Source organism: Zea mays, chromosome 6 (genome assembly GCF_902167145.1).
Source record: "Zea mays cultivar B73 chromosome 6, Zm-B73-REFERENCE-NAM-5.0, whole genome shotgun sequence".
NCBI lineage: Eukaryota > Viridiplantae > Streptophyta > Magnoliopsida > Poales > Poaceae > Zea > Zea mays.
In genome coordinates, this window is record NC_050101.1 from 178367165 (window position 1) to 178379022 (window position 11858).

Consider the following 11858-nt stretch of genomic DNA (forward strand, 5'->3'; position numbering starts at 1 on the left):
CGGCCGGAACACGAACGCGGGAGGTGTCTGACAACGCCCGGGCGAGATCCTGGACCGATTGGTCTCGTGGAAAGGAACCACGGACACGACACGGCGGGTATCCGCCGCAAGCGCACCGCATTTTACTGTGTCCACGCCGACCGGGAATAGAGCACGGCCGCAGCCGGGAACGCCACATATCAAGTTATGAGAATCTGGATTGTTTTTAGAAAGCTGCGCAGACAAAAAAAAAAGTGTAGCGTTCGAGGGATTTGCTTCTACAGAACGCAGGCAAGCACATATATAGAACGAAGAAGAAACTGGCGTCGACGGAGAGGCTCCGCCATGCCAGCCTTGTCCTCCCTCGGAGGCCGTAGCTGGACGACATGCCTTGGTCCATTCGGAGAGCACCTCCCCGAGCTCGAGCACTAGAATGGAAGCCCGTCCGTGGAAGGCCTGGTCTGGTTCAGGTTCAGGTTCAGGACCACGTGGCCTTCGTGTAACCCAACTGCCAGCAATCAACATCGTCATGGCACGTACGTACTCGTCCCTTCTCGTCGTGTCGAGCAGAGAAGCAGCCGTAGCCAGGCCAGGCAATCAAGCTCGCTGACCCAATTTAATCCCCCACCGGTGCAAACAGAGCACCGAACGGGACGTCCAACTCCCCAACCACCGAGCATGGTCACCGTGGTGTGTGACAAGTACCTGCCCTGCCCGCCTTAATCATCTCGATCGTGTTCAGCAACACCACACAAGTGACACAACCAATGCCGGCTGTCCCCGGCACGCGCTCCAGCACCACCACGACCCATGGCCGACGCCGCCAACCCGCCGACCAAGCCCACCAAAGCCTCCGCTCCCTTCGTTGTAATTGACGCCGCCAGCGCCAACAAGGCCCGCGACGGTGGCGCCGATGCCCCGACACCGTCGGCGGGGCACGGCCGCCGCTGGCTGCGGCGGGCGTGCTGCGGCGTGGCCGTCGGCGGCGCGCTGGCCGCGGCGGCGGTGCTGTCGCTGTCGCTCACCGTGCTCAGGGTGCGGGACCCGACGCTGTCCATGGAGTCCGTGGCCGTCAGGCGCTTCAGCGTGCGCCTGGACGCCGCGTCCCCGGCGCGCCCGCTGCGGATCAACGTCACGCTGTCCGGCGCCATCGTGGTCCGCAACCCCAACTACGAGTCCATGCGGTTCGGCGCCAGCGCCACGGAGATCTTCGTGGACGGCGCGGCGGACCCGGGCCCCGTCGGCGTGGGCCGCGCGCCGCCCGGGGAGGTCCCCGCGCGCGGTGCCAGCCGGGTGGCCGCCGACGTCGACGTGCTCGTCGACAGGGTCGCGCCCGCCGTGGTCGCCCAGGTGCTGTTCGGCGGCGGCGAGGTGCGCCTCGCCACGCGCACCGCCGTCGACGGCAGGCTCAGCCTGCTCGGCGGGCTCTACGGCCGCCGCACCGTGCGCGTCGCCATGCGGTGCCGCGTCGCGCTCCGCGTCTCTGCCGCGGCCGTCGCCGTCGCCGGCAACCCCGCGTGCGTCGCGGACTTCGGGCGCTGACGTGGTCTACTCTTCGTCAGCTGTAGTCTGTGGGTGAGCCGGCCGGTGTAGTTTTTGCCCTTTCTCTTTACCGCCGGCGATGACCGGCGGAGATAGTTACGGTGGCAGCTATAACTGAACTGCCGCCGAATGATGATCCAATAACACTCCTGTCGGCTAGTCTCGTTTACAGAGGACAGACTTTGGGCACAATTCGATGACCAATTGATGATGGTGAGTCAGTTATTTTGACTGGTGGCGGCTAAGCTATAACTGAGCTGCAGCCTAGTGGTGCTCCAATAATACTCACTAGTATTTGGCGCGCCGAAATTGAATACTCCTGAACATTGGCGTACAGTGACAGAAACATTACATTATATACGTATATAGAGTGATACGGATGATTATGGATATTACATAATACATGGTAACCCATGATCATCCGTATATATTACATGGTCATTATATTTACAGACCGTTGTTGTTGTTGAGACAGCCTCAGCCAAGGTCGAGGAGAGAACCTTGCCGGCCACGTTGATGTTGAGTCTGGCTAGCGGGCAGGATTGAGTGCGCTGTACTAGAGATGGCAATGGAGACCCGATCTCCGATTTCCCGTGGGAAATTCCTCTGTTAGGGGACGGGTATGAGACTAATCTAGTCCCCGCGGGGATCTAAATGGGGCAAATTTAATCCCCGTCGGGTTCGCGGGAACGGGGGATGGAAAACGTTCCCCGTGTACCCGCCCCACGAAACTTTTTTATTCAAGTTAGTCAATTTATTTGGTAGAATTATAATAAAAACTCAATGCATGACATGTTATAAAATAGCAAACTAAACTCTAAAGTAGATGTCTATTGTAATTTTCAATCTTGTTTGTTAAATTTGTATTAATTTGATACAATTAATTTAAATTTATATTTAAATATTGTAGTTCTACTAAGGACAGATTCTCTGCGAGGTTCCCCACGGGGATAAATTCCCCGACGGGGACGGGGATGGGAGAAAAAGCTCCCCCGTGAGCGTTCGCAGGGACGGAGATAGGGAGCCATTCCCCGACGGGGAAATCCCTGTTGCCATCCCTACGCTGCCATCCCTACGCTGGACCTAGCTTAGAGATGGCAATGGATAAATACCCACCGAGTATTACTATCCCATACCCGTACCCACAACAAAAAATAACCCATCGGGTCACCCATATACACTGGTGGGTATGGATTTACCCTCATACTCATACCCATGTAGGTATAGGTCACCCATCGGGTCACCTATACCCACAAAAATTAAACATCTATCAAAATATTATATGATACAAATGTCAACTATATCTATCTAAATATCATTACAAAAATTCTAGCATCATTTAACCATCCATTCAACACACCAAAGATAATTGGATAAAGTAGTAACACTAGGACAATGCTACATAGCACATTATATTTTCCATTACATGGTCATTAAATTGTCGTTAAGCATTCTATGACATTATGGCTTAAAAGGTTGTTAAATAGTAAAAATGATGGATGACTAAATCCAAGTTCATGCTTGGGCTAAGTTTATATTGGGTATTTTATACCCACGAGTTTTAACGGGTATGGGTGAAGTTGAAACGTTCTAATACCCATTTACCCATTGGGTGAAGATTTTTGCTCAATAATAGACCCCACAGGTAGAATATTTAGCCCACATACATACCCTAATAGAGTAAATACCCATCGTGTATCGTGTCGCGGGTACCCATTGCCATCTCTAACCTAGCTCGTGGATCTAGCCCCTGTTTGTTTCAGCTTTTTAGAGCTTGTGGCCACCAAAAGCTGTTATGGACTGCCAAACACTTAACTTTTTAGTCGGCCTCTATAAAATTCGTTTGGGTAAAAATCATTCAAAATCAACATAAACACATAATCGATTGAGTCGTTGCAATAGTAGGAATCTGTCACTTTCTAGATCCTGAGTCCTATGGACACCTTTATCTTCCTCCGCACGTAATCCTAATGATACTCAGATTTTCTACACAGCCAGATTCTCCCCACAATCAAATTCTCAGAAAAGCTGGTCAGAAAAAACCTAAACCAAACAGGCCCCTAATGTGAGCATCCAATCATGCCAGGGTGGGCCTGCTGAACCTAGTACGGCTCTAATGTGGACAATCAATCACACAAGGTGGATCTGCTCAACCTGGTCGAGGTCTGATGCGGACAATAATCACGTCCTAAAGGTCTATCTTGCGGGTTGGCACCCGAGATAGCAACAGATAAATAGCTACTATGTAATACTATCATATACCTATACACACAACGAAAAATAGCGCTATCGGGTCACTGATATTCACTAGTGGTATGGATTTACCCCCGTACCCATACCAATATCATCCGTACCCACAAAAATTAAACATCTACAATATACAAATGTTAAGTACATCTAAATACCATTACAAAAAGTGTAGCATCATTCAATAATCTATTCAAGAACACCATAGATAATTGGATAAAGTAGCAACACTATGATAGTACCACATAACACATTACATGATCATCAATATCAAATAGTTATTAAGCCTTCTATGATATTGTCGTCCAAAAGGTTGTTAAATAATAAAAAAAGATGGATGACTGAAGTCTAAATTCATGTTTTCAGGCTAAGTTTATATCGGGTATTTTATACCCACGGCTTATCACGTACAGGTGAGGACGGAACGTTCTAATATCCGTTTACCCACTGGGTGAATGTTTTTGCCCAATAAAAAACCTATGGATAGACAATTTAGCCCATATACATAACCTAATAGAGTAAATACCCATCAGGTATCGGGTCATGGGTACCCATTGCCATCTCTAGTTGGCATGACTAGTGCTTCCTCTAGTCGACGTGGATGACATGAGACCACAGCGACACTCAGCTAAGGACTTGTTCAGTTTGATGCTAATCCATGTGGATTGAATGTTATTGAGTCGGTTTAAATTTAAAATAAATTAAAAATCTATTTCAATACATCTTAATACTCTCCAATTCACGTGTAATAGAAATAACCGAAGTCAAAACTTCGGTCTATTTCCACCTTTTGGGCCTCGGTTTGATCGTCAGTTAAGGCACAGCTGAAAGGGTCAAACACTTCCGGCCCAATTTGCCAGCCCATTGATTGCGCAATGGCCGCACGGCCGTTCCAGTTCCTCCTCCCGTTCCACCTGACCAGCTCCGGCTCCTCTTCTATTTATACCTCGCAACCCCGAAACCCTAAAGCCCGCACTCGCCGCCGCCATCTGCATCTACCTCCTCGTCATGTTTGGTTTCAGAGATCCGCCACTTTCCTCTGCGTTTTTTTTCGGGATCCTTTTGTCTTTCCATGGTAGGGTGCGATGACGAGGTACACACAACCCTGATCAATCGCCTCCGATGGCGATCTGATGTTCACCTTTTACCTTTGGTTCGTATTCGCTGAGCATCCGATCTTCTTCATCTATCGAGGCCAGCATTTTTTGTTTCTTTTTTTTTCTTGCTCGGTTTGCTTTGGATCGAGGGACCTGGGGATCCGCCGCCCTTCTTCGTGCGGCGTCATCCAGTTTTTACCCCTCGAATACGGCTTGCAGGCGCGTCCTAGCCATCTCGCTCTCTGCATAATCCTCTGCGAGACCCGGGCTCGTATGCCACATTCGTCGTTGTCAAACTAAACAAAAAAAATAGGCTTTTGTCGCGAAGATCCCAGCAGAGAGGTGCGCTGATGCCTCCCTAACAATCATAATCTTCGCAGAGAAACGCTCATGATCCGTGGTTTCGTGGATGTGTGATTTGGATTTTTGTTCCATTACATCTGTTTCCACGGCGACATTTTCATGATTACTGCAGCGAACTGAACGAGGGACCTATGGATGGACTGCTCTTTGTCCGTGTTGTGCCGTCCAAGTTTGCCTTCGGATAGTAAAACCAGCAATCTGGTCACGAGATCTCGCAAGCCTTTTCATGTTTGTGGGAATGGTGTGCCAATTTGCCAAATTTTGGGTTTCTATCGTTATCTTCATAGGTCGTAATTTTGCCAGGATATAGCGCCGGAACCCCATACTGAGGTCGTCGTTATTGCAGTCATAAGCGACGATGAAACTTTGAACAGACCAGAATGTTCTTGCAGTCACAAGTGGTTGTCTAAATTTGGATATTGAACAGAATTACTTCCAGTTGAACCTACCGCTTCAACAATTGGCATACTTGCCTGAGTGGCTAACGATCCATGCAATACTGCACTATTATTAATTGGAGCCCGAGACACCACCTCAAATTTCATAACGTCGCTATAAAAACAAATATTAGTTTTCACAATAATGAAGACTATAAAATACTTTTAATGCCTAGTTTTATTATTCTAAAAAATAGTTTAAAACAATCTCTAAGTACATATATAAGTCACCTAAATATAACATTATGAAAGACAATTTGAAATACTTTTAGTGATTTTATAAATTGTGCTATGTTCTAGAAAATCATGATGCATTATTGTCTAAAGGGTAGTATGTTTGTTTATTGTATAGATTATATAATGTAGCTTATAAATAATTTAAGAGAAATAAACAACAAAGATTATAACTGGTAGCTCTTTGGCTCTGACTTTTTTAAACGACTAATTATAAAAAGAATATAAAGTAGTCCTTTTTGTACTACAAAGAATCCATAAATGGCTCTAGATCTATGATAAGATATTGTCGGAGAGGAAAATCTCCGGCTGGGCGGCAGAACGCACCCGTCCTAAATTTTAAGATGAGGAGGGTCTAAGCGTTTTGACTGTCTATTGGGAGATAGATGATAGCGAGTGTACACGAAGATTTAGAGTGGTTTACGCCGTGGGAGCGTAATACCATACTCCACTGTCTGTGTGTTGTATTGAGTCTGAGAGCTTGAGCGCTTGTGAGCCCGTCTGAGGGTTTGAGTAAACTTGAGAGTTTGCCTTGTAATGTTGTGTGACTTCTGATTTATAGCTCAAGGGAGGCACATACAAGAATCCTGAGCCCTGACATGTAGGCTTAGGAACATAACGGAAGGAACACATTATAGGAGTAACTAATGCAAGTAACGCTTGGGCTCAGGAACATAACGGAAGGAACACATTATAGGAGTAACTAATGCAAGTAACGCCTGAGCAATCTCCTGGTGCCATGATGTTCGCAGTCCACGCAGTATTGATATGCGGTGACTGCTTCCTTGGTAACGTGCGAGTAATGATGAGCGTAGTGCACGTGGCAGTATGAGTGTTGTCTGCCAGTGGAATTGACAGGCACGCCGCCTGCGGAATGGACATGTCGCCGCCTGCCAGGGGAATGGACAGGTCACCGCATGCCAGGGGAATGGACATATCTCAATAAATGCAGAGGCGGCACACTGCCTGCCAGTGGAATGGACAGACGACGCGCCTTATCCTCAATAAATGCAGAGGCCGCGTAGCTCAGAGGCATTACGTCAGGCTCCACCCATTGGCTTACGTCACGTGTGGTAGGCCACGCGACAGCATTGAGTCTTCGCTTGGGCGGGGAGCAGAAGCGTATACGATAAGGTCCGGACACGTGTCGGCTCTGGACCCCCGCCTGGCCTTGATTAAGGCCTGGGTATTCTCTGTCCCAAAATCCCGGGACCCTGCTGTGAGCGGCCCGGACCCCACACAGAGGGGTCCGGATCCCATCCTAGGGGTCCAGTTTGCGCCCGTGGAGGTACTGGACCTTACCCGGAGGCCCAGTCTGTATATACAGGGGTCCGACACTTTCCCATGGGGGTCCGGACTCACTGTTGACACCTTTGAGTATATCTTCTTCTCTGGCCACATGGTGGGGTCGGGTGCTGTTGCTGGCCCAGAGTAGTCACTCGAAGCTGGGGACTGGGGTGAGTCACGGCCTGGCCCCACGCACAGCTCCTTTACCACGTGACCAAAGATAGCCGCGTGGGTACTGTGTCTTCATACAGTAGTTAGGGGTACCCCTGTTTTAGGGTACCGACAAATATGTTTTTAATGATTTACAAAATGACTTTAGCTCTACTAAAAAGTTACTTTTTTGGAAAAGCTAAAGTTAGCGTTGTTTTTGAGTAAGCAAGAGTTCTATCAAACATACCTTTATTAGATGGATTATATAAGGAGATCATTGTGTGCTTATCTAATGTATTAGATGAATGTTCGTGCGTTGCTATGGAGTGAACACGTTATGAAAGATATATTGAAATTCAAAAAGATTAGTCAGCCGATATTTTTTATTTAAAGCTTGCTCAACATGTACAAATCTTGATAGTATGATATGTTTGGTATAGTATGGACGAGAGAAATCTTCATAGTAATGAAATTGTAGATTGTTGTTTTATATTGTCAGGGCACCTGAGATTCATGCCCTTAAATGTGTAGCCGTGGTGGAATGTTTGTAGCCTTTTCCGATTTTACAATATACCTAACTATATCTTTAGAGCCTGTTTGGTTCCTAAGAAATGGTCACCCGTAACTATTCCTAGCCAGATTATTTGTCTAATTAATATAGGGTTTGATGAACTGGAACAATTTTGAGGTGAATTTCGGCTCAAACGAACATGTCCTTATTGATTTAGCTAGAGAGATGCGAGGAAAACACTTGTTAGTATTGTGACTTTGGTGGTGGTGGACAGAATAGACACATAGGAAGGCACATCAGAGGTGGCACTGGAGCCGATGTTGATAATGTGCAAATGGTGTCACACTTCCTCTCGAGTCTCGACCATGCCTGGCAGCACAACACGCGTGACCCGCGTGACGCCCTGGACGTTGACCTAGATCAGGCGACACATGAGCTCCTCGTCCACCTCGTGGAAGTAGCGTATGTACGGATAAGACAACTCGTCGTGGCCCTGGATGTACGAATAAGACAACTCGTCGTGGCCCTGGATGGAGTCTTGAGCGCCTCGACGTCGGCCACGAGCCCCTCGAGTTCCTTATCAGAGGTGCGAGCATCGAGGAGGAGGCAAATGGTGAAGGTGAGGGAGGGGACCATGGGGGTCTGTCATGGCGGGGCAGGGGGTCGGGGAGGCAGGGGCAACACGCGAGGTGTCACACCCGGTTTTAAGGGCATACACGTGTGCGTCTCATATGTGCGCCAAACAAGATCAACACATACAATGTGTATAGTGACAAATGTCATAATTTTTATTATATAATGAAAATGTCTTACAAAATAACTGATAATAAATAACGTGAACTAATATTATTATCCCTCGGTGCCATTAAGCTGACAGGGAGAAGACACATAGATCTCGTCATAGTAGTCCTCTGGGGGCACCTGCTCTTCACCTGAGGGGTTATTGCAAGGGTGAGCTCACAAATGTTAATCGCTCAACAAGTTTGGGGAATAATGTGCATGAGCTCACTTACGGTGGGGCTCATATGTAGTGTAAGGCTGATCAACAAATAATGGTTAAAGCATTGCTTTTAATAAGTTGGTCAAAATTTTATCAACAATTACTAAAAAAGTGTATATCATCTCAATAAAATAAGAGATAGTGAAAGGGAGATAGGCTTACACCTATTTTCCTAATTGATTTTGGTGGTTGAATTGCCCAACACAAATAATTGGACTAACTAGTTTGCCCTATTGTATAGATTATACAGGTGTAAAAGGTTCACACTTAGCCAATAAAAAGATCAAGTATTGGATTTCAACAAAGGAGCAAAGGGGCAACCGAAGGCACCTCTGGTCTGGGGGCACCGGACTGTCCGGTGCACCAGAGGACTCCAACTCAAACTTGCCACCTTCGGGAATTTCCAGAGGCACTCCGCTATAATTCACCGGACTGTCCGGTGTACACCGGACAGTGTCCGGTGCTCCAAGGAAGAGCGGCCTCCGGAACTCGCCAGCCTCGGGAAAACGCAGCGGCTGCTCCGCTATAATTCACCGGACATGTCCGGTGTACACCGGACTGTCCGGTGAACCAGCAGAGCAACGACTACTTCGCGCCAACGGTCACCTGCAGGCGCATTTAATGCGCGCCAGAAGCGCGCAGAAGTCAGGCACGCCCATACTGGCGCACCGGATATTGAACAGTTCATGTCCGGTGTGCACCGGACATCCAGGCGGGCCCAGAAGACAGAAGCTCCAACGGTCGGAATCCAACGACATTGGTGACGTGGCTGGCGCACCGGACATGTCCGGTGTACACCGGACTGTCCGGTGCACCATACGACAGACAGCCTCCACCAACGGTCATGTTTGGTGGTTGGGGCTATAAATACCCCAACCACCCCACCATTCATTGCATCCAAGTTTTCCAGCTTCCAACCACTATACAAGAGCTAGCATTCATTGCAAAGCACACCAAAAGAGATCAAATCCTCTCCCAACTCCTCACAAAGCCTTAGTGACTAGAGAGAGTGATTTGTAGTGTTCATTTGAGCTCTTGCGCTTGGATCGCTTATTTTCTTTCGCATTCTTTCTTGTGATCATACTCACTTGTAATTGAGGCAAGAGACACAAATTGTGTGGTGGTCCTTGCGGGAAGTTTGATTCCCAAGTGATTTGAGAAGAGAAGCTCACTCGGTCCGAGGGACCGTTTGAGAGAGGGAAGGGTTGAAAGAGACCCGTCCATTGTGGCCTCCTCAACGGGGAGTAGGTTTGCGAGAACCGAACCTCGGTAAAACAAATCCTTGTGTCTCACCGCTTTACTCGCTTGCGATTTGTTTTACACCCTCTCGCGGACTCAGTTTTATTTCTAACGCTAACCCGGCTTGTAGTTGTATTTATATTTGTAAATTTCAGTTTCGCCCTATTCACCCCCCTCTAGGCGACTATCAATTGGTATCAGAGCCCGGTGCTTCATTAGAGCCTAACCGCTCGAAGTGATGTCGGGAGATCACGCCAAGAAGGAGATGGAGACCGGCGAAAAGCCCACTACAAGCCACGGGAGCGCTTCATCGGAAGAGTCCCGCACCAAGAGAAAGGAGAAGAAAGACTCCTTAAAAGGGAAGGAGAAGAAGAAGGACTCCTCCAAAGGGAAGGAGAAGAAATCTTCTTCACACAAAGAGAAGAAGGAGAAATCCTCTTCTCACAAGCCTCGTCGGAGTGGGGACAAGAAAAAGAAGATGAGGAAAGTGGTCTACTACGAGACCGACTCTTCATCAACATCCACCTCCAGCTCCGACGTGGCGTCCTTCACTTCTAAGCGCCAAGAGCGCAAGAAGTATAGTAAGATTCCCCTACGCTACCCTCGCATTTCTAAACATACACCTTTACTTTCCGTCCCATTAGGCAAACCACCAACATTTGATGGTGAGGATTATGCTAGGTGGAGTGATTTAATGCGATTTCATCTAACCTCACTCCACAAAAGTATATGGGATGTTGTTGAGTTTGGTGCACAGGTACCATCCGTAGGGGATGAAGACTATGATGAGGATGAGGTAGCCCAAATCGAGCACTTCAACTCTCAAGCAACAACAATACTCCTCGCCTCTCTAAGTACAGAGGAGTATAACAAAGTGCAAGGGTTGAAGAGCGCTAAGGAGGTTTGGGATGTGCTCAAAACCGCACACGAAGGAGATGAGCTGACAAAGATCACCAAGCGGGAGACGATCGAGGGGGAGCTCGGTCGGTTCCGGCTTCGCAAAGGGGAGGAGCCACAAAACATGTACAACCGACTCAAGACCTTGGTGAATCAAGTGCGCAACCTCGGGAGCAAAAAGTGGGATGACCACGAGGTGGTTAAGGTTATTCTAAGATCTCTTATTTTCCTTAACCCTACTCAAGTTCAATTAATCCGTGGCAACCCAAGATATACACTAATGACCCCTGAGGAAGTAATCGGGAATTTTGTAAGTTTTGAGTGCATGATCGAAGGCTCAAGGAAGATCAACGAGCTTGATGATCCCTCCACATCCGAAGCTCAACCCATCGCATTCAAGGCGACGGAGGAAAAGAAGGAGGAGTCTACACCAAGTAGACAACCAATCGACGCCTCCAAGCTCGACAATGAGGAAATGGCGCTCGTCATCAAGAGCTTCCGCCAAATCCTCAAACAAAGGAGGGGGAAAGACTGCAAGCCCCGCTCCAAGAAGGTTTGCTACAAATGTGGTAAGCCCGGTCACTTTATAGCCAAATGTCCTATTTCTAGTGACAGTGACAGGGGCGATGACAAGAAGGGCAAGAGGAGAGAAAAGAAGAGGTACCACAAGAAGAGGGGCGGCGATGCCCACGTGTGCCGCGAGTGGGACTCCGACGAGAGCTCCACCGACTCCTCCTCCGACGAGGACGCCGCCAACATCGCCGTCACCAAGGGACTCCTCTTCCCCAACGTCGGCCACAAGTGCCTCATGGCAAAGGACGGCAAAAAGAAGAAGGTTAAATATAAATCCTCCACTAGATATGAATCCTCTAGTG

The 11858-nt window shown here is 48.2% G+C and overlaps 1 protein-coding gene across 1 annotated transcript; it reads left to right on the forward strand.

The window, feature by feature from the left end:
• Positions 1 to 742: 742 nt before the first annotated feature.
• LOC100281829 (harpin-induced protein) lies at positions 743 to 1722 on the forward strand. The gene has a single exon (NM_001291643.1). The coding sequence runs from the start codon at positions 790 to 792 to the stop codon at positions 1519 to 1521; it is 732 nt and encodes a 243-aa protein (NP_001278572.1). The 5' UTR covers positions 743 to 789; the 3' UTR covers positions 1522 to 1722.
• The last annotated feature ends 10136 nt before the right edge of the window (positions 1723 to 11858 follow it).